The 23,346-nt window shown below is 37.2% G+C and overlaps 3 protein-coding genes across 3 annotated transcripts; 1 reads left to right on the top strand and 2 right to left on the bottom strand.

Annotated features, from left to right (window-relative positions):
* Window positions 1-607: 607 nt before the first annotated feature.
* Window positions 608-3,113, bottom strand: LOC141594732 (syntaxin-125-like). The gene is made up of 2 exons (XM_074414730.1): window positions 2,312-3,113; window positions 608-1,328 (listed from the first exon to the last, which is right to left on the bottom strand). Exons 1-2 carry the CDS (start codon window positions 2,888-2,890, stop codon window positions 969-971), a joined length of 939 nt encoding a protein of 312 aa, XP_074270831.1. The 5' UTR covers window positions 2,891-3,113; the 3' UTR covers window positions 608-968.
* A 2,668-nt stretch (window positions 3,114-5,781) lies between these two features.
* On the top strand, window positions 5,782-9,007 carry LOC141594726 (protein LEAD-SENSITIVE 1). The gene is made up of 3 exons (XM_074414723.1): window positions 5,782-6,034; window positions 6,836-6,909; window positions 8,032-9,007. The coding sequence occupies exons 1-3, from the start codon at window positions 6,015-6,017 to the stop codon at window positions 8,712-8,714; spliced, it is 777 nt and encodes a 258-aa protein (XP_074270824.1). The 5' UTR covers window positions 5,782-6,014; the 3' UTR covers window positions 8,715-9,007.
* Window positions 9,008-9,751: 744 nt separating this feature from the next.
* On the bottom strand, window positions 9,752-20,117 carry LOC141594718 (exocyst complex component SEC10b-like). The gene is made up of 25 exons (XM_074414716.1): window positions 19,981-20,117; window positions 19,548-19,645; window positions 18,774-19,031; window positions 18,595-18,669; window positions 17,889-17,990; window positions 17,609-17,659; window positions 17,424-17,529; window positions 17,062-17,181; window positions 16,485-16,576; window positions 15,737-15,905; window positions 15,527-15,603; window positions 15,301-15,399; window positions 15,116-15,206; window positions 14,295-14,380; window positions 14,004-14,177; window positions 13,621-13,674; window positions 13,413-13,541; window positions 12,795-12,887; window positions 12,565-12,711; window positions 12,308-12,405; window positions 11,848-11,932; window positions 11,171-11,229; window positions 10,933-11,031; window positions 10,558-10,641; window positions 9,752-10,150 (listed from the first exon to the last, which is right to left on the bottom strand). The coding sequence occupies exons 2-25, from the start codon at window positions 19,611-19,613 to the stop codon at window positions 10,072-10,074; spliced, it is 2,493 nt and encodes an 830-aa protein (XP_074270817.1). The 5' UTR covers window positions 19,614-19,645; window positions 19,981-20,117; the 3' UTR covers window positions 9,752-10,071.
* Window positions 20,118-23,346: the final 3,229 nt, after the last annotated feature.

Here is a 23,346-nt window from a genome sequence, read left to right as displayed (position 1 = left end):
ACTTAGATAGAGCTCAAGTCGAGCTCCAGCTTAAGATCAACTTGATCAAGCTTTGACCAAATTAATTATGCAAAATTGTCAAATTAATCCGACTCAATAGTCTCAATTACAGCCTTAATTATATCCACAGTGAGGCAGTGACGTTGCGGCAAGACCGTCTTCAGCTACATACAGTATACCAAAGGAATAGGCCAAAAAGTAGAGCCCTTGTGCTGAACTTGTGATTGTTCCAAGGGCGACCACCCCTACAACTCTACAAGTCCCTCCTAAAGATATCATTTCCCATCGAGCAGACGTCACTATGAAAAGCGTGTCGTCCCTTGTGTTGTGGCAAATGGGTCATTCGGGTCGGGTTTGGGTCACTTCGGATCGGGTCAATCTGGCATTCTGGGTCGTTTGGGTCATTTCGGGTCATGATTTTGCATTAATTAGGTCATTTTGGGTCAATTGGGTCACTTAAGTCGGGTCACTTTGGGTCGGGTCGTTTTGGGGCGGGTCACTTTCGGGTGATACATTTCGGGTCATTTTCGGATCTCGGGTCGGATCAGCTTTGCCAGGTCTAGTTGTCTATGTAAAAATATGGAATTACTCGTGCAACAGAACAATGTACAGAAACAATCCATAAATATATGAAAAAACAGTATTCACATCCTAATCCATGAGCAAACAATATGGTATTTACAACAGGGACGACATATACAAATACTCCGTACAACAGTAGAACACTCACTCTCGTTCACAAAAATTTAAATGAGACGATCTCACACTGGTTGGTCTCACACAAGACTAACTACTAACTAGGAGTAACAAATTGTTCATTCACACTCGGTTTGACTGATAAAAATTCAATCTTGCTCTCCACAGTATAAACTCCACAATGAAAGAATATGAGAAGAGAAAAGGCGCAAGGGAAGAAATATATGAACTGACAGTTTTCTGTGTGGAAAGTTCGGTTGACAGAAGCGGGATCAGCATTCAGCAACAAGCAATAAAGATTTAGGAGGCTCAGATTTTTGTTCCCATGGGCGTAAAGATAGGACAATGATTAATACGATGACTAGAATCAAAATGATAGCAAAGACAATCCATTTCCGGGTATTCTTCTGGTGTTGCCTGGCAGTGTGTAATTGTTGAGTTCCGCCCCTAATGAAGGAACTTGCTTTACCGACATGAGCTTCGATGTTATCCAGCTGTTCACCCTGGGCTTGAACCAAAACTGCCATGTCGAGAAATGTCTGATGTAGTTCCTTCAAGCTCCTTTCGATGTCTTTTACAGCATCGTGCCTTTCATGAATCTCAGCAATTGTGTCTAGTACTTGTCCTCTGCCCTGAAATAATGAAATTGCATTCAAATCAGGTCTCCCTGATCATAAATCAAATCCGAAACATCCTGTCCTAATTTTCCTGAGAAGTGAGAATATCGTTAGCTGTAAGATCATCCGAGCAATGTAAGCTATTGTCGCATTTATACTGACCAAATTTGCAATTTCCCCTCAAACTATTGTAGAGAAACATGAACAGTGGCGGAACTAACGAGGCTAGCAGGGCAGTCAGCCAGTCACCCCCTATAGGCCTAAACAATGAAAATTTTGGTTAAAATTTTCGATTATTTACTCTCTTTACCTTATTCCATAAGAAGTTCACTGCCCCTAAAATTCCCGCCCCCTAATTACAGTACTTAGTTCCGCCATTGATCATGAAAGCCAAACACTAGCAATCAATCACCCAAATTCTATACCCCAAAATCCAAATATCTCAAAAATTTTGATTAACAAGCTTTTTCATTGCATTTCAAAATACTTTCAAATCAAACAATGTCACCAAAACAAAAAAAAACTAACAAAAAAAGAGAACATTTAACATTCCCACAACTGTCAGCAACGCAAAGAGACGGTTTTCGAGGGATTCAAAATGAAAATTGCAAAATTCAACAACATCAACATTCCTGCAACTGTTTTTTTTTGGTGTTGACCAGGAGTATCCTCTACCGACAGTCTCCTTCGGGTACTGAAAGCAATTTAATGGGTTGATCCCTCCCAAGTTTAGCTTTTTCATTTGCAAGAGTCAGGAATCGAACCCCTTGACCACTTGTTTAAAAGAGATGAGAGTCCTAACCACTCACACCAGCCAACTTTGGTAACATTCCAGCAACTGTTAGTAACATTTCCGAATGATCAAAAATAAAAATTGCGGAATTCAACAAAACCAAAAAAATCAACAGCATCAGCATTCCCGCAATTGTTAGAACACAAAGAGACGGTTTCTGAATGATCCAAAATGAAAATTGAGTAATTCAACAAAACAAACAAACCTGATGTTGAATAGCCTTTTGCAAAAGAGATTCACTTTCACCCGTAGTAATTAAAAGATCAAGAGTATTATCATCAGGATTTTCACCAGTAACAGTAAAAACCCGTCTTTTAACAGTCTCCTTATATTCCGCATTTACCCTCTCTCTCAACTCCTGAAACTCCTCCATCTTCTCCTTCAACTTCTCTCTCAACCCCGCCACAACCGAAGTCCGAGTCCGGTCCGTCGAGCTGCCCGGTCCACAACCGGTCTGACTCCGGTTCGCCGCATTAGACCGGTCTAACGCCTCGAGCCGGACCTTGATCTGCTTGGCCTTTCTCAAGGTCAACTTCACGTCCCGGTCCATGGTGGACCGGAGCAGTTTAACCGAACCGGACGTGTGGGCCGTTTTGGTTTCCTCATGGGCAGACCGGAGTTTTCTTTGGAGGTCATCTAAGTCTGTCAAGTCTTGTTTGACGGTTTCGACATCTTGGAAGAAGTTGTCAAGATTTGCACCGGTTATGATTACGCTTGAACCCGACTCGAGATCGGACGCGTTTCCGGAGTGGGGTGAAAATGTGGATGAGAATAGGTTGTTCATTTTATTGGGATACGACAAAATGAGATTTTGAGAGGATTTTAATGGAGATTGTCAGTAGTGAATTGATCAATGATGATTGATGAATGAATTAGTTGGTCCAATTGTTAGTTGATACAGTACGGGTTTAAAGAGAGGGATGGGGAGAGGCCGAGGGAGACCGGGAGTGAACGTGATGGGGGTAGAATGGTAGATCTATTAAACGGATCGGACGGATCGAGTTCATGATTTCACCTCGGGTTATTCTCGTGACTTTATCATATCGGTTTATTCTTGTGACTTGTTTTTTTTTTTTTTGGTACAGTTATTCTTGTGACTTGTAAGTTGTAACTATTAGCAATAGACAAAACGTTAAATGAGGTTTGTCTAATGTCACATCAGTCAACACACAAACCTCTTTAACAATAAATCTCAATATGATAATAGACAAACCTCTTAAATATAGACAAACCTCATAAAAGTATACTATGGGGTCCACTATCACTCACAATCAAAAACACAAACTTGTATATAAAATTGTAACCATTCTCATCTATGAACCTCAAACCCCATTCCCAATAGGGATGTCAATGGATCGGGTTCGGGTCGGGTGAAGCCTCATCCGTCATCCATCCGTCCTTTTAAAATCTCATCCAACCCGTCCGTCATCCGTGAAACCTATCATCCGTCATCCATCCATCCATCATCCATGGATGAAACGGGTGGATCGGGTGATAAACGGGTGTTGTGTATTTATATATTTCAAGTTCAAAAAAATGATGATTTTTTTTTTCTCTACAAAAATAAAGTTAGATAATTAGTTAGTTTAACTTTTTAGTGGGTAGGTTCACAAAAATATCTATATTGAGAGTAGACAAATATGAAAATTTAAATATTTTATATCTTAATAATGTGTTATATGTCAAAAAAAATTAAATAAAAAGTAAAAAAATCGGGTGATGGATGAATGTCGGGTGGATGGCGGGTGGAATTTCTTCATCCAACCCATCCGTCATCCATCATCCGTTTCATCCGTCATCCATCCATCATCCATTTAAGTCGGGTTTTCATCCATCTTTTAGGATCGGTTGGATCGGGTTTTGATGGATGCGGGTGAAATTGACATCCCTAATTCCCAACAATAGAGAGGTTTGTCAACAAACCTCTAAAAAGTACACAAACATTTGTTGACAAACCTCTATTGTTGATGCCCTAAGTATACATCCGGTGCAATATTAATAGGTCTCCCTCGTAACGGGTCAAATATCACTCATTTAAGTAGATAAGATAAAAGTAAGAGTGCCTTCGAAATTACAAATGTCTTATCTTTATCTATCCGAGTGGGTTTTATTTAACCTGTCACAAGCTTATGGTGAAATATATGCACGGTATCTATAGAGTTTTACTTTTTAGTGTATTATTTATGTAATTTAAATTTACAATTTATATATTTTTCATGTTTCTCTTCATTGTATTTGATTAGAGAAATCAAAATTTAAATTGAAAGAAGTAATGAAATGAGTATTTTTTGAAAACACTTTTTTTGTTTTTTACCGAGAAATTAATGGTGTTAATTTACGAATATTTACTAATAACATATTTTTAGCCGAAACTTTTTATCATAAAAACTCAATGAATTTTAACAAATATTTACTAATAACATATTTTTTAGCCGCAACTTTTTATCATAAAAATCAATAGATTTTTATCATAAAGTTATTTAAACAAAAAATTCTTTATCATAAAAAAGATCAGACAAAAATTTATGCAGAATGTGACATATTAAATGTTATAAATATTTAAATATAAAAGATTATGTCTTATAACTTATCATGTCCACACCTATAATATATGCTAAAAATACCAAACAAAATTTTATGAAATATGTTTTAGGCGGGAAATATTGGAGTTTCGCTTATTCTTTTAGTAAATATGGGATTTACCGACTTCTCATTAGACATTTAGACCTGATAAATGAGTCAATTGGGTCGGGTTTAGATCGGGCTTGTTCGGGTCAGGTCAGAACAGGTCTCTCATTAATTTGAGGTTAATTCGGGCCAAGTCGGGTCATTTCGAGTTTCGGCTCTATTTCGGATTTGTTGGTCGGGTCTGTTTCGAGTAAAGCGGGCCGGGTCATTTTCGGGTCAACGAATAAGAGATAAAAAACAATTTCAAGCCTTTTTTGTTCCATTAGAGTTATGTTTTGTCGGGTCATTTTTGAGTTTGGTTGTTTCAGATCGGATCATTTTTGTGTTGAGTCAGTTACAGGTCAAGAAAGCTCGGTTCATGTTCATGTTCGGGTTGGGTCGGGTCAATTCGGGTTTCGGGTCTCGAGTCAGGTCAATCGGATCGGGTTGCTTTTGTCAGGTCTACTTATGATGTCTAGACTTGATCAGATCAAGTTCATTATAACGGATCAGACTGATCGAGTTCAAAACTTGCTAACAACTGATCTGTATAATTTGACCCGACTTAATTACCTTGTTTGCAAAGGTTCTCTTCTTTTGAATTTGATTTTTAGGTAATTTAAACTCAGTTCATCTTTTCACAAGTTTCCAAGGCTGTGACTTTGTGAGAGATCTCTTTGAAAAGATCGTCATAAGTAAAACGGACCGAGGGAGTATTGTTGATTTTACTTAAAATCGCGATCAACAATATACTCCCTCCATTTAACTCCACTCCAACGCATGTTTTACGCGGTAAATACCGTTAGCTACGTATTTGTAAAAATTATAAAAGATATATATTTCTAATGTATTCGTAGAGACGAATCAAATAACATCACACATAAATATATTTTCACTTATGTATTGAGAGACAATCGAAATTAAATATGCACTTGTGAATAGTGTAGAAAATGAAAATAGATAGAGTAGAGTTAAATGAAGGAAGTAGTCGGCACTCCCAATTTCCAAGGCGTCAACACGCAGTGTACGACGAGCCTTCGTTGTTAAGAAATAACAGCGCAAACTTCATCAACATTATTTTATGTACTCCATCTATTATTACACCACCAAATAGATAGGATCAAAATATTAAAAAAAAAATACGAATAAAATTTTAGAAAAAAAAGCCAACACTTTCCCCTCTTTCACTTGAACCCAATTTTTTCGCATTTTTTGAAACTAGGAGAGAGCTTCACAGATAAATGGGACTTCTTTCCAACAGGTATGAAGTGTATCAGTTTATTATTATACTGTATAATTTATGTAGTTGTTCCGCATCCATCATTTGTTTACCTTTGATTAAAATTTCGTTCAAAGAATAAAAAAGGTAAACAAATGATTGGGGACGGAGAGAGTAATTATTTTGCATGACACTTTGATGGCAACCTTACAATTTTGCCGACAATTTTGTCAAATTTGTGATCTTATGATTAAAGATTGAAACTTTATGATTTTTGTTTGGTGGGTTTTGAGAATTATGGGATTTTGGCAATAGGGTTGATAAACATTGTGATTTTATGATTAGTTCACAAAACCCATCAAATAAATATTGTCAAATTTCTGTATTATGATTAAAGATTGAAACTCTATTATGTTTGTTTGATGGGTTTTGAGAATTGTGGGGGTTTGCAAAATGATTGATATTGTCGAATTTGTGAGTTTATGATTAAAGATCGAAACTTTATGGTATTTCATATTTGTTGGATGGGTTTTGAGAAATGTGGGATTGTAGCAATAGGGTGGATATTGTCAAATTTGTGATTCACAGATTCTCATTATAGACGGACACTATCCGTCTATAGCTATAGACGGAAATGAAAGTGGGTAATACAAGTGGGTGGGAAATGGATACCCCACTTGTCCTCCCACTTTAATTTTGTGAGAGGGCCACTATCCGTCTATAGATATAGATGGATAGTGGCCGTCTATAATGAGACGGACTGTTTGTGATTTTATGTCTAGAGATCGAAACTTTATGATATTTGTTTGATGGATTTTGTGAATTGTGGGATTTTGGCTATAGGGTTGATAGGAAGAGTTTGAAAGCAGGAGATCACATCTACTCTTGGAGGGCTGCTTATGTTTATGCTCATCATGGTTTGTCTATCTATGTCGCTCTTCTATTTTTGTTCAATCGCGTTGCAGTTAGCATTATCAAGTCAGTGTATTTATTGTTGTATGGTGTCACTTACTAGAAATATGATTTAAAATGGCTGCTTCAGTCATTTAATCATGTTCGTCTTGGATGTTTAGTCTTAGCTTGTTGATTGTGTGTTATTGGATGTTTATTTTTTAATGTTAAAGTGAAGTTGTATTAGAATTAGAATCAATTGTAGTAAGTTGAAATGCTTTACTAGGTTATGCCCTGAGTTTATTGGGTTTGCTCAACCCGTGGTGAATTGCGAATTGGCTTGACTGTGTTCTATCATAGTATTGGTCCTTAGTTAAATACAGTCGCTCGTCCCACACTAAGCTTATTCTCCAATTATATCAAAATTTTTGAGGGGAAGTAAGAAAGTAAAAGAAGATTGTTGCAGGTCATAGGGATTACATACTAGACATTGTGTTTCAGTGTACCACGAATCAGTAGTTCTGTACTTTTAACGAATTGGGCTGCCATGGTTATGGTGGGGATGAAGTCGTGCTAGTATTTTTGATGCATTGAACTAGCCACTTCCATGTTTATCATGGGGGTGAAGTCGTGATAGTATTTTCTATGCACTGAACTAGGGTACCATGACAAACGGGGTCTCTTTGAAGTCGTATCATATTTCATATCCACTATGGTATACTTGTGTAATATTCCAATATACCATCATACTTTAAAAAGTTGGTCTGTAAAAGTTGGTTTGCATCTTTTGTCGTGTATTGGAAAAACCGGAAGAGAAGTCATTCCCACTCCCCTTCTTCTGAACTCGGGTCTCAACCCAGTTGAAACTTGTATGTTTTACGTAATTCAGAATTTTGAAGCTTCCATAGGGTATCCTTTGTCGTGTAGAAATCTTATGTCCCAAAACACACTTAGATACACTAGAAAGTAGAAACATATGAGATATGAAGATTCTCTATTATAATGTTAACTTGCGGGATAGGTTGCCACAAGGAATATCAATAAAATTACTGAACACTAAAATACCTGATGCTGTAGCAATGACCCGTGTTCTATCAGCAATTATTGACTCTATATAATCTGACTTCTCCATACTTCTATTTATATAGGTATTTATGTTGGAGACAACAAAGTAATTCACTTCACAAGACGCGGTCAAGAAGTAGGAACAGGAACTGTGTTGGATATTCTCCTAGTAAGCTCGGGACCTAATAAATCCCATGTACCTTGCCCTACTTGTGTCCCTCCAGAAGAAGGCCATGGAGTGCTCTCCTCATGCCTAGACTGCTTTCTTGCCGGTGGTATATTATACCGGTTTGAGTACAGTGTCAATCCTGCCCTCTTTGTGGCAAAACTGCGTGGTGGGACCTGCACTCTCGCAGGATCAGATCCCGGTGACGTCGTTGTGCGTCGAGCTAAGTACTTACTTGACAATGGCTTCGGCTGTTACAACGTCTTCAAGAACAATTGTGAAGATTTCACTATATATTGCAAAACCGGGCTTGTAATTATGGACCAAGTAACAATGGGCCAGAGTGGACAAGCAGTGTCGCTAATTGGCGGTCCCCTTGCTGCTGTTCTCTCTTCACCGTTGCGTATTATGACGAGCAATGTCTACGGGATGGCGGTGATGGCAGTGAGTGTGTATTGCACAAGCAGGGTGGCAGCTGACATCGGCATGAGGAAGGATGTTGTGAAGTTGGAACCTGAAGACTTAACCAGACGTCTGGCTCTTGGACTTCTGATGTTTAACCCACCGGTTTCTTCCCCTCCGCCTACTGTAGTCAGCTAGTGTTGTGGCGATCTTGTTAAAGATTGTCCAGTTGATGGCGGACTTGTGTTGCTGTTGGTGGTACTTCGCGTTTATTTTGAGCTGTTGGGGTTGTGTAGTGCTATTTCTTTATGTTGAACTTGTTGAAGATGCTTGAATAACCTACCCAATTGAACCAAATTTACTACTACAGATCAGTAATATCTTATGTTGTGTGTAATATCTTATTTAATTTCTTTTACTTTGTTTATTAACCCCTGACAGTATTGGTGGATTTACGCCAGAACGGATCAATATTAGCCGACTCCAAACCATGTTAAGACTTTGTTTCCATGATGTTTCATAGTTTCTGCAAACAGCAAATCTGGTGTATGCATAAACACGTCATGAACTGTTCTATTATGAAATGTAGGGAGTAGATTACATTGAATGGCTTGAAACCGTCTTCGTATGTTCATGTATTAGTCCGTACAATTTTATAGGTTACACATGTTTTACGAAATTCATTCCGATTAGATGGTTGCGTTGCATTTTGCTTAACTTGTAGGATACACATGTTTTATGAAATTCATTCCGATGAGATGGTTGCGTTGCATTTTGCTTAACTTGTCTCCGTAGGTATGAAGCTTCATCTACTCTAACAAGTACGTAACTAATGAACTTCGAGCTTGTTGTATTAATAAGAAATTTAACTTTAACCAAGTTGATACCTTCGTTTAAACTTACAAGAAATAGCAAAATTTTGGATACTGCTTCAAAAAAAAGAAAAAAAGAAATACAGTTCTTACAGGACCGAGTCCATTAATCATGTAGTGATCGGTAAAAGTATGAAGCACGAAGTGTGCCACCGTTGTGGTAGTCAGATATTTTGTTCTTTTCCTGGATCATGCATGAGACGCTTATGAAGCCATCACCCGTAAAACAAAACAAATAAGTATTCCTTGGTCCGGGGCTCAAGACTTACTCGATCTGTGGATTTTTTTACAAGCTTGACAGATATGCACAAATATTCAACAATCTAAACAAAAGCATTATCCACGAATGCAACAATACCGATCTTTCTAAATTTGTTTAACCTAACCAAACTGAACTACATAGGTGTTTAACTATCTACAATAAAGCTCTCCATTACCTACAACGGCTACAAGGCTATGAGAAAAATACATCACTAAGAAAGGAAAAACGACCACCAAAACTTGGTAAATGAAGTCACAAGCGACCATCTAAAAATTGTTTACTTCTATACCATGTTTAGTTGGTTGGTGCGAGAGGGCAAAACTAGGGCGACCAGGAAGTTATTACTTCAGCTAGTACACAACTAGAAAATGTTACTCCGTATAAAGTGCATATTACCTCTCTGTCATTTTGTATTTTCAAGTTAAGTTAGACTCGGCCACAATGAGCTGAGTTTCGCTGCAAGTTTGGCAGACTTGTAATCCTCCCGGAGCTGAATAAATCTGACATAAAACCAACAGATAGGTTTTACAAAGCACGGAAATGAAAGTGAGTCAAGGAATAGTTATTTATTTAGGAGCACAAAAAAAAGCATCAGGGACTTTATTATCCGTTGAGTAAGCTATAATGCTAGGCTTGCAATGCAATAGTATACAACTTATTTACAGATACGGGGACTAATGGAGTTGAGGGTGGGACACAATTTAGAAATATAACAGCAGTACACAAACGACACTCCAGTTTTGGTGATGTTTTAGCCAATGCAAGTTGTTTTGCAATCTGATTTTATATTAAAACGAGTAGGGATTTGTTTGGAATTCACTATAAACTGCTCTTCCTATTTTCCAATAGGGCAAAACTAGAGAAACGTAGAGTCAGAAAAGTGGAGTATCAGTAGTATCAACCATACCTTTGCGCGTCTTTGCGGATACTTGGGGATCCTTCAAACAGTGTGGAAAGACTTTCAGGAGCCACAATGAAAACATTGGCCAAGCTGGAAACAAGTTTTTGTTAGTTGTAGTAAATGCTGTCCAAAGTACTTTTATTCTAGTAAATAATATATACCCCCATTCCATTTACATTGTTCCCATTTTTAGTAGTCACCCGACGCCAACTTTTACCAATATTTTCTCACAGTATTCAATAACTACAACCTTGTTTAAATGATCATACGAATATAGTTTTGAATTTTGATAAATCAAATGTCACTATTGTACGTTTGTATCTTCACATATATTTAGAGAAATTAATCGTCAAATTTCAACTCAACTGAAGGTAGACTTACATTCCTAAGACTTCAAATTTCTCATCAACTGAAGGGGCATTGAAGCTTCGTACAAATTCCCCATACTCAGTTATGTCACGCTTCAGCCTTAGGCCCCCACTGGAAAAGAACAAACACATAAGAGATGAAAACACATATCAACTGAATAAAAGAAAATTCATTTACAGAGAGACTGCCGCATAGAAAGGCTGATAGTTCCAGTTTCAATAGAAAGGGAGGTAACGGAAATGAATGCTACCTGGGATTAAAAGTGAACTTCTGCCAATGATTGAGAAGCAACTTGTGCAAACGGGTTCCCTGAAAAAAAAAACCATGTTAAGTCTTAACATTTTAAACAACTCAGTAACAAAAATAGGTCCAATTGACTCCAAGTCCAATCTACATTTACAGAAACGGAAGACTTAAACAAGGATCGTCTCCAGACTCGAGAGAGTTGTGACCTGATACATAAGTCATGTTTATGCATGGTTCATCAAAAAAATTGTTCAGGGATTTTTCAGAAACTACTTATGTACATGTTTATAGGTCTTCATGTTTGAAGATTAAAAAATTTCTTGCTATGTGCCTGGGGTGCGAGAAGGAGACCCAAACTAATCTTGTCACAGTTGACCTAAATAAACACCGCCTCTAAACCTTCAACCATGGTTTCGGACTTTCGGGGTTTGCTACAAATACGCCCATACTGATTCGCGATTCGCTTTTATAGAATGCGTTTTATATGTTTTTTCAGTAAGAACAAGATAGAATTCGCTCAATGATTCACTATTCGTAGGATTTCCGAGCGAACCCGGTAAGCCTACCTTAAACATGTGGATAAAAAATTCCCATTACCTATTCTTTAGCTTTTTGCTAATTCTACAATGATATAAATAACATTCTTTGAAATATCAATGAAAAAGTCACATACAGCCATACCAGTTCCGTAAGAAATGCCTGTTTATTGAGGCCCTCTAGAGCTGTGAAAGCAGATTCCAGAACACGTGATAGGTAAGTAACAGCTCTGCAGGTAAAATCATGAAATAAGGGATCTCAAAAATGTATTGCTCGGTTACTCTCTCCATTTCACCTATTAGTTATTTCCAACTTTAAAAATCCCCCTCTCATATTTTGAATTTGTAAAGAAAACAGCGAAATGGAGGTTAGTAGCTTAAAATAAAAACATATTGTATCTAAAGTAGAAGAGATCACGAAAATAGATGATAACAAGTTAAAATATGCACAACTTCTTTTGGAATCAAGGATAGCAAATTATATTCAGGTATCAATTTAGCCTCTCAAGAATCACACTGATAACATTGCCTTAAATGGTTTTGTATACGTGTATTCACCTGGCTGAAAGTCAATGAGGCAACTGTAAAGAAGGAACAAGCAGTACCTAGTGCATGCACTTGTGGGTCTGTGATCAGGAATCATCCCATCTTCAGGAGAGCGGAAATCAGTTGCCTTTTGCTCAGCTGACAACAATCTTTCGACCTGCAAATAGAGCAGAAATATAGATAAACTCCAAGGATTTGAATCAATTTATGACAACTACGGAGTATAAGATATACCCTTTAATGTATATGGAAGCCACATAAGTACATTAAGAAATACTTAATCTGATTCTTTGTTTAACGTTTATTCATGACAAACCTCAGCCATCACAGTGTCGATGCATTGCTGAAGTCCTTTATAAGCAGCAGATTCTGCTTTTGCCATTGCAGTGGCCATTTCTTCACATGATGCAGCATGTGCTCCATCAACAGGCAACAAAAGCCTAGAGATGGAATTGGCAAAATACTGCAATGAAAAGGTTGGCTAAAGTCATGCTCACACAAATGATAAAGAAAACAGAAGTACTGATATAAGAGCCATTCACATACTTGCTGCACTAAAGCAACACTGCTGGCACAGCGTTGTACCGCAACCATGAAAGACCTAAAACTGCTTTCACCAGCAGCTGCTGCTGCCTCCGCCTGCATATGATCAATAAACATACGTTGTGTCAAGCAATGGGTTTCTCCAGAATAACTCCCACATATTGCGATATGCAAAAGCTATCAAGCTACACATAATACATTACTTTCAATTTTTTACAGTAGTTTTCACACCACCACAACATTACACGGTGACCCAAAGGCTCCCACCTATGGCAGGGGTAAGGAGGTAGGATGTACTAACCCTTATGCTGACAACTCACATAGACATTTTTGAGCAAACCACAATGAGAATTTCATTTGAACTGCATTGAATGATGGCCACTTCATAATGAAGGAAGCACAGCAATTTATTTAGCCATTTGCTTCATTCCATCATCATCCAAAACCAAAGAATAATGGGTCTTTGACTCTATTGGGAACAAAAACAATAGTTTTCACACTATTATTGTATATTACTACAAACTACTACAAGTCTACAATGTTGTTAGTATTATAAAGACTATTTTTATCTTAAGTTATGTGAGAGATAATATATCCAGTGGTCAAGTGATAAGCACTTACAGCAGAAGCAGCAGCTGCTGCAACTCTTCTGCTAAGATTTGTTCCCAAAACAAACCTTTCCCGCAAAGCTGCAGCTTCAGTCAAGCCTTCCCTAGCCTTCTCAAGCCCTTCCGTTAAGTATTGACTAACCTGAGTGAACATAAGAACAAATATCCAATTTCAGTTTCCAAGTGAAGCTAAGAAAGTAAACCAAAAGCCACCCACTTACTTGGTCCAAGAGACAAGTGAAAATAGCTTTAACGTTGGATGCAAGAATAGATGGCTGTCAACAGATAACAAATTGTTAAACAAATATCGTATAAATTACCCTTCTGCTAATTCGAATGCCAAGTGGCAAAGACCAACTTGCCATAAAGCGTCGCCAAGTACGCCAACTAAATTATTTCAAAATTCATGAACATCTCTGCCCTCTTCTAGACTCTCAGAAGTTACATTATTTCTGAAACTACAATTGAAATTGTCTGAAAGTTTCAAACTTCTAGAATAGAAAACAAAAAAGGAAATTTAAAAAAAGTCTTATGACTTGTCAAACACTCCAACAACTTGAAAATTCCAATATACTAAAGAGTAAAAGTCGGAAAGAAACATTACCTGTGATGAAAATAAGTTGCACCTGGATATTGCCTCTTCATTCCATCGCACAAACTCTGTCACCACAGCGACAGAGATCTGATAACTGGAAGAAGATATAGAAGCACCTTTGGATCTTCCTATAGACCCAGTTCCACTGACATCAGCCATACTTTCAGCACGCAGTTCTCCCATCTTTCCAGTTTATTACAATTTACAGCCGAGCAAATTCAAAATTTCGAATATAGCTAAAAATAAGAAACTGATATATCTGAGAGATATTAAGAAATGTATGCATTTTGAGGTCCCCACCTTTGCTTGATATAATTGTTTGAGAGAGGCCTGTTCATGTTCGGGGTATTCATCTTTGTGGGCCGAAAATAATGACTCCGTTAGTCCTACAGAGAAAAGCCTGTCAGTTGTCGGTTGCAATATAAAAAAAAAAAAAAAAATCAATATCCATATGCTTGATTTCATTACAAGAACGACCCTTTCTTCTAAAATACTAAAAAGAAGCGTCCAAGTCCCATCCAAGGGCAATTCACTAAGAGTTACCTAAATCCAAACCTCGCTACTAGAAATAATTCCCACGTGTCATTCAAAGTTACTGTGCTCAAGAAAACCAAATCCCTAAATAAAATCGTAAACCAACCCGATAAGCTAAAAGACCCAACAGCAAGGCAGCGACCCTGACCCTTTTGCCCTCAAACAAAATAGATAAATGAAAAGATTAAAAAAAAAACACAGATAATTAATATTTCAAGACTAGTATTTTGTAGCAGAATCTTGCTCCAGACATGTCATATTAAGGAACAAACAATAAAAAAGTTTCTTATAAGCTTGATGGTTAATTGAATGATGCCAGTGATATCACAAATAGAATTTCATGACAACTCACAATTGAGGCTTTCCAGTTTTATAGTTGCAAATCATATTAATACATCCCAGTCACATAAAGCACAAATGGAACTGTATTGCACAAATAGCAGCAGAAGACTAAAAAGGGTAGCGTCACAGAAAGCCATGATTCATTTTAGACAAAACCAGGAAGTAAGGTCAATTCCTTCTCATAAATGTACCCTAAAAGTAAATACAAATGCAGAATGTTTTAAGCAGATGAAACAAAGATTTACCCTCAACGTCTAAGTCCCCACAGCCTACTGCTCGAAGGTCCCTTGCAAGCTCCTGTGTCTTTTCATATGCCACAGCCAGCATTCTGAGGTACTGCATAAGCATTCAATGAATAATCAAGACTTCTTCCAAATGCAACAGAAAGAGGGTTCAGGAGGGCAGCCCCATAGATGGAATTTGAACTTACTACTAGGAGACCACCGTCTTCTATTGGAGGTGGATTGATAAGAGAGGGTTTCTGTAGTAATTTGTCCAATAGGGCTGTGATTCTTTGTTCCAAAACTCTCTGCAACAAGTAACAGGAACACTCTACACTCAACAGTTGTATTTTCCACTACTACAACGAACATGGTTACTACGATAGTTACCGATCGTAGAAGGAGAAGAGGATGACTAGACTCCCATATATGTACCTGAACAAGGATAGCCATCACTTCATTTGGAGAAGGGAATACAGCCATTATTGTAGCAGATTCTTTCCTTACAGTATCTGTAAATTATCTTCCAATTAGAATCAAAATTACATTGGTTTAAGAGAAACAAGAGTGAACTTAACGAATTGCATTCTCTTCTATTTGTATTTTACATAAATCAAAAGGGCACATTCAGAATAATTTCCTGACCTGCTATCTCCTTATATAACGAAGAAAGTCCACGAGCAACATTAGTGGGACTAGCTTGTGACCCCTCCTCACCAAGGACAAGCCTATTATCTGCATTCATAATCTCCACATCGATAAACATAGGCCGTGTTGCTACATAGTGTTGCATAGCACTGCTGCCCCTGTTAAACTGGTCAGCAATGACAAATAGTCATTAGTCAGAATGAAAGTAATTATAAGTTGCTACCTTACTCTACCTAGTGGAACATAACTTCTACCTAATGACCCAAAAGAAGAAAACACAAAAATCACTATCAATAAAATGAAGAATCATGACTGCTATCTCCAAATTAGTCCTGCTCACGTCATAGTTGTGGTTATCTGGTACTAGTATTTGGTGCCGCTGCCAAGCATGTAAGAAACAAGCACACTCTGAGTCTCTTTCATTGGGCCCATTATTTGACTCATTCAAAGCTGGTAAACCAAATTCCACATAATCTAATTTAAGCTCAAACAGTTTAGTCCAGTAGAGTCCAATTAACTATTTTACGTCAACTTGTGTTCTATGTAATCATGAGTTCAGCTTCTATATTTGCTCTTCCATTGAGAAAGAAGGATATGCAGAATCCAACAGGTATGAATCTATGAACAAGAAGCACTCGCTTTACAAAGTTGATCATCTTTGTGTTACTGAAATAAATGTGTCTGACTCACAATCATACCCTTCATCTGATAGCTTTTCAGAGATGCAATAGTAGAGGTGAAATACCTGGGACAGTATTTTCGCACATTCTGCCATGGTTGACAATTCTCTTCTCTGTGATGCAGAATCAAACCTTTGTAATAATCTATTCTCCAATTCTGACAACAGAAACCAGAACTTTTACGTGAATATCACAAAATAGTAATTGCTCTGTTTCAATCTTTGAGAAAGAAGGATATGTAGAGTTCTTTTATGTTACTCCGACACTTCACTTAATTGCCGTGTCGCGTGTCAGACACGTGTCGCGTGTCAGACACGTGTCGGTGTCCGACACGACACGACACTTCGACACTTCAATTTAGACCACAAAACAGGAAAATTCACCCCAAATAGCCGTGTCCGACACGCCGACACGTGTCGGACACCGACACGTGTCGGCGTGTCTGAGTAACACAGGAGTTCTTTGATTAGGAATAGCCAGTGATACATAAAAAAACATATCCTTGTAGCCTTAAATTATAAAACCTAGTAAGGCATTATCTCTTCCCTTGTTCACGGCTAGACTTTATCAAAAAAAAAAAATCCTAATTCTCATCCACATTCGTGTCAACAATAAAATGCTCTTAGCAGAGCAACTAATTACCATTGCAATACTCCTGGAGATTAGCAACAGCCACTTCCAATCCCCTGCTGGCAGTGGCGTTTCCGGTGTTTGATTGCACTCCTATTCCTTGTCTTCCTACATCTTCTTCGGCAAATTGCCCTGTTCAATCAACATTCTCTCATGATGAAAAGCATACCTTCCAATTTAAAGATCACAGTTAACAGCTGAATACAGAAGTCACGGCCTCATGGGCAAAAGAAAATGTCCATAAATTAGCAAAAAAACAACGACGGACTCAATAGCTGATACAGTATATATGAATAGTAACAAATTATAACAATATGTATGAGAAAATAAACAAAAGGGATACATGGAAGGTCAGGTTTGAAGTGACATCTTACGTAGCTTCTGAGCAATTGAAGCTGCTTCAGCAACACGACTGTCATCCGAAAACAGGGGTGAAAGTTCCATCAGGTCACCAGGGGTGCTGTTGAACTCCATCAAATACTGCAATTGTTTCAACCATGAATAAAAGAACTAGACCAGTTTGACATGCTAGCCTTTACATAACAGCAAACCATATTACCTTTATGAGATCTATAGTTTGAGTAGCCGTTTCTCTCTGAGCATCAGCACTCTGGCAACAGAAGCAAATAAAGATAACTAACCAGACGTGTAGACCAAACACAATCAGAAAGAAATGTGCATGGGGTTGTCAAGATTTACAGCCCATACATCAATAATTAATAATTTACAGTAAGAAAACATTAAAAATCAGACGGGAAAGGAATAAAAAATGCTACCTAGTAAACAGAAAAAGTAACATACAATAGGATATGAAATATATTTGACGGGCGTGCATTTACCTGCAAATGATCTCCTATTTTAGCTGCAGTTTGTCCAACACTTGAGATACGGGAATCCAACCTTGCAAAGCTATCAAATAACCCATCTACACCATGTTCTAGCTGAGAAATGATAGAGAAAGGAAATATGAGCACAGTCTTGCATTCAATGAACCATCTCATCATATGTTTATTTGAAGATAACTCAATTATAAGTAAAGCTAAAACATACTCCCTCTGTACCAGACCAATGGTAACACTTACCTAATACGGCCGTACCACACCAATGGTAACATTCCTTATTTGGCCCACAACATTACCAAATTATCCTTATACCCATTTGATATTTACATAAAATGCCACTACATACCCCACCTACCAACTCACAATTAAACCCACAATTACATACCCCGCCTATTTTCTTCCCTCTTTGCCCCTTCTTTTATCCTCTTTTCTTAAAAACCCCATTTTTTACCACGTTACCATTTGTATGGTACGGAGGGAGTAACATTTAAACAACAATCTATTGTCAAATAAAATATCTACAAATGATAATCACGAGCATTATACAGCTTAAAAAGTGTCTGACACAGTTAAATATAGTTCCCTGAGCATGTCAAACCCTGGGACGTTTTGTGTTGAAGTTGTAACAAACGTGACATTTAATAACTTAAAAAAGAAAACATGAAGGAAAAGTAAAACAATAAAAAGCGTTTTCCAAACTAACCTCAGCCAGTGTCTTCCGATGTTTAGCATCCTGCCCAGAAACCTCCTTCCTAAGACTGCTAAGCCTTGCATCAACCTTCATAATTCACAACAATCAAGTAAGCAAAACACGGTGCCCATTGTAAAATTTTACTCAATCCAGTTAAAAAAGACCCTTATCAAGAAAGCATTATCGATTACCTGCTGGCGAAGTTCAATTAACTCCTTACAAGAATCCTTGAAGAGCCCCAACAATGAATCTACTTCCGGAAACAAAGGGATGGAAGGCCCTTGAGCCGCTTTTGTTGCATCTGAGAAATTTCTCAAATTCCCGTTTGACAATACATCATTGCCACCAATACCACCATGCCCTTCAATCCCATCCCCGGTATCTTCTTGGTAAGATGGTAGCAATTCATTCACCAAATTGCCAAACAATGCATCAAACGAAAAATCCCCCTACAATAGAAACAACAACATTAACCCAACGTCTATGATATCATACCCCCTTAGGCTAACAAGATGGTAATCTAATGACCCAAAATGAAAATTGAGCTGACAATTGCATCAATTACTACTACTACACATATTTTTTTCAAAAAGGTACAACGCAGTTGTGGTCACTTCAGTGATCGATTTTGCTTTATTCCGTATTTTCCTCCATTCAGAACTATGAAACCCTTCATATATAAACATTGCTATAGACAACAACATTTCCCCAACGCCTATGATGTCTTACCCCCCTAGGCTGTTTTGACCCAAGGTGAAAATTGCGCCAACAATTACATCAAATAACTGCTACTTCACATTTGTTTCCCCAAAAAAAGGAACACGGTCACTTGAGTGAGCAACTATGTTTCATTCCCTAGTATTGTAATAACCCCAAAATCGAGAGCAGATAAAACACAGCTTCATAAACAACCAGCTCTATAAGCATCAGCTAATAATAATAAAAAATGAAGTTGTCTTCCTCACCTTGAAATCTTCTATGTCGAAAATCAACGGCGGTCCATTACCGGCACTCGCATTTCGCTCCGGCATTTCCTCTTTTCGAAAAACTAATCGAGTTTACCCTAACAAAATCAGTAAAATCACAATTCACAACCAAATTCATACACCTGAGTATCACCTAAATCATCCAAATTTCATCTCAATAAATCAACATCACGAAATTCACAATCATAACAACAACTACAGAAGATCAAAAACATTTTTCCAGCAACAATAATTACTACATCAAATTGTACAATTAAACGCATAAAATTACCGCAATCATACAGTTAGCAAAGCTAAGGACAAAATCAAATTGATTAAATTAATAAACGCAGATTAATATCGCATAATAATTATTGAATTAATTGAAGTGAATTAATTAGGTTTAATTAAAAGATTGAAACAGAGATAACACCTGATGTAATGTTTTTCTGAGGTTTGAATGTTTGGTAGATCGAGCAAAGATTTTACGGAAGTTTGAGTAACAAATTATAAACTGATGATGAAATTGTACTTGGTCTATTCACGATTTTACCCTCATTCGTAAGTCGTGACGGTCTTAAGTTGAGACGTATTCTAGTGATCATTAGTACGTCTTTTAATTATTTCATTTTATTGCACCAAAAAAAAAAAAATTATTTCATTTTAAAGTGTTTTAGTAGTTACGGAGTATATATTTTCCTTTTGATTAACCGGAGTTATTCGCAAACATAAACCAGAACTGAGCACATAACTATATCCTCTACGCAGATACAGTTCTTCTATGTCAATACAGGCTAGTTCAGTCCATTCACCAGATTTTACGTTTGTCAATTTCCAAAACTTCCACATTAAATTCTTATAAGTATTATATACCAAGCCTACTTCTGTTCCCATACCGAGTACACACTTCATTTGATATCCTTGAAATAAGCAATTTGGCTTAGAAAATTGATAAATAGTTTCTGTATCAACATCCAAGGCTAAACCAGGTAATTCGTCCATTTCGAACGATCGATCCAATACATAAACCCTCCAAAACAATGTGGAGGTTCTAACATTAATTTCTTCACAGCCAGGCCGACCCAGAGGCCGGTTTGCCGGGTTAAATGACAAGGGCCAAAGCTTGGAAAGGGCTCAATATAAAAAAATAAAAAATAAAAACACAAGAAAGACGAGGAAGTGGAAGGCTAAAGGGGAGGTAAAAAAAAGTCAACTTTTAATAAGGAATCAAATTAAATAGTTTTTCTAATTTAACATTTTTTCCATATTTAATTTTCAATTAATATAAGTTTTTCTCAATCCCAAAATCAATTTCTCTTATAAAATATCTAGGGTTCTTAAAAAAATCAACACTTTCATCCTTCAACATTGGAATTTTCGAAAATAGTAGATAACCCTTGTCTTTACGGCTCGTTATTCGTTAACCTCCGTTGGCCACTTCATCCGCTTTTTCGTTCGCCTGTTCATTAATCGAGGACTCGGGGTGTTCTAATTCCTTTCTTTCGTTTAATTTTTATTTTGCTGTTATAGTATCGTTTTGTTTACATTTTTTTTTTTTTCAATTTCTAGCATGTATTATTGATTTATTGTTTGTGTTTATGAAGTGTTAAGTCAATTATTAAATTTACAATATTAAATTTTTTAAAAGGGTCTAATTTTACTATTTTGCCTAGGGCCTCAAAATGTCTAGGACCGGCCCTGTTCACAGCCGAGTTAATATGTATACCTTGAAGATCGATAAACCTCCAAGCTTCATCAACGCCTATAGTAAATACCTTCATATATACTTTTGTTCAAAAAATATAGATTCATCGAAAATATGCACTACTTTATAATTACCAGAGCAATCAACGGTAAACCTATACTTTGAAACGAACAGAATCCCACCAACGGAGGCAAACTCATGATTTTTAACGGAATTGGAGGAGGAAACCGGGAGGAGATATTTGACGATGCACTTTAACAAAATCAGGGTCTCTAACTATTTCGAACCATTGCTTGCACACGTATTTCACAACGTCATGTATGACGTTAGCAGGGATGTGGGAAAGTAGTAACGGACCATTGTAATCAAAGACCGTGGTATTGGTTCGCAAACCTACGGAATTGAATTACTGAAAACAATAAAACAATTTGAATTAGTAGATCATGTTTAAGACGGTTGTAAATTAACACTTCTGATAAAAATATTTCATATAATGATAGTTTTAACCTTATTTAAATTGATTATAAATATCGTCTTAGCTCACAATGGTTTTAACCACGAAATACTAGGTACCAATAATTAAAGACAGTTGTAAAATTAACACTTCTGATAAAAACAGGTTAGGCTAGCAATTCTTGGGTGAAATCACGTGTTCGCTTGAAGATGACGGGTCTGATTACTTGCAACTGTCTTTTGTTGAACGGAAAAATCTTGAAGCTTTCGTTGCCTATATTATAACGAACCACAACAAACTTTTTTCCTTGATAACCTAACTGGAGCTATTTCCGAAAGGCCCCCAGGATGGAGCATATAACTAAACTGCACACGCAGTTCAAATTCCGTATACAATCCCACATGTCAATACAGGCCAGTTCAGTCCACTCATTAGATTTTACGTCTCTTAATTTCCACAACTTCCATTTGAATTGCTTATAATTACAATATATCATGCCTATTCCTGATCCCATACCGATAACACACCCTGGATGATATCCTTGACATACGAAATTTGGCTTAGAAAATTGATAAACGGTTTCCGTATTAACATCCAAGGCTAAACCAAGGTAACTCATCAAGTTGTGATTAGTGAGCCAATATATAAATCCTCCACAACAGTGTTGACAGTCCAACATACTTCTAAAATACTTCGGAGCTGACTTATCAGATATACCTTGAAAATCGATAAATCTTCAAGTTTTATCAACGCCTATAGTAAATACCCTCATCTGTACTTGCATAGAGGATCCAATTTCACCAGAAACATACACCACTTTATAATGACCAGAGGAATCAACCGCTAAACCCATACTTTGAAAATTGAGGAAACCGACCAAGGGAGGCAGACTGATTTTTACTTTAGTCGCGGGATTCATGACATGAAATAATTCTGTGTTTGCCGAATCTGAAAGCAACAGTAAGTCTTTATAACAACACAATATTGTGGCAAAGGCTGGTATTGTAACTCTTGTTACCTTCAATTTAGGTATTTTTCACTTTTCACAGCGAAAAGCAAGGAATTTTTCCCGCCACTTTAACTATAAATCCTAATTCTGCCACTATCCACGCAGCCAACGCCCAACGGTCAAAAGGAGTCTTAAGTCCGTAACCAAGGCGGAAGCACTACTCCATTGTCCTTAAGGACCTAAGACTATAGAGGAACCTACTGAGTATTTCCAATATCAAAACAAAGAATACTTCATATTCATAATAAATCATAAATACTCGTGTAAGGCGGTTTTACGTAACAAATTGTGTAAAACCCTATACAAAAGACTAGCCTATCCTTGTAAATAAACAATCTTAGTAAATTTGTTCATGTGTAAAACAGTTCAATTTTTAAAGAAGATATTTCGTCTATAGTCTGTTTAAACTAATACGGAGTAATAAGGTAATGCTACACGCAGGGGCGTCTTAAAGTAAACGGAGGCCCGGTGCACCACAAAAAAATGAGGCCCCAAATATGAATGTATAAGTGTATTACACGTCGAGATTTGTATTAAATTTTATTAGTAAGCTTATAAATTCGGTGGCCAAAAGTGGAGGCCCGGTTCCGCCGCTCGTGGTCGCCCGGGGTATTAGACGCCCCTGGCTACA

This window comes from Silene latifolia, chromosome 1, assembly GCF_048544455.1.
Source record: "Silene latifolia isolate original U9 population chromosome 1, ASM4854445v1, whole genome shotgun sequence".
Lineage (NCBI taxonomy): Eukaryota > Viridiplantae > Streptophyta > Magnoliopsida > Caryophyllales > Caryophyllaceae > Silene > Silene latifolia.
This window is presented reverse-complemented; position numbering and strand designations above follow the sequence as displayed.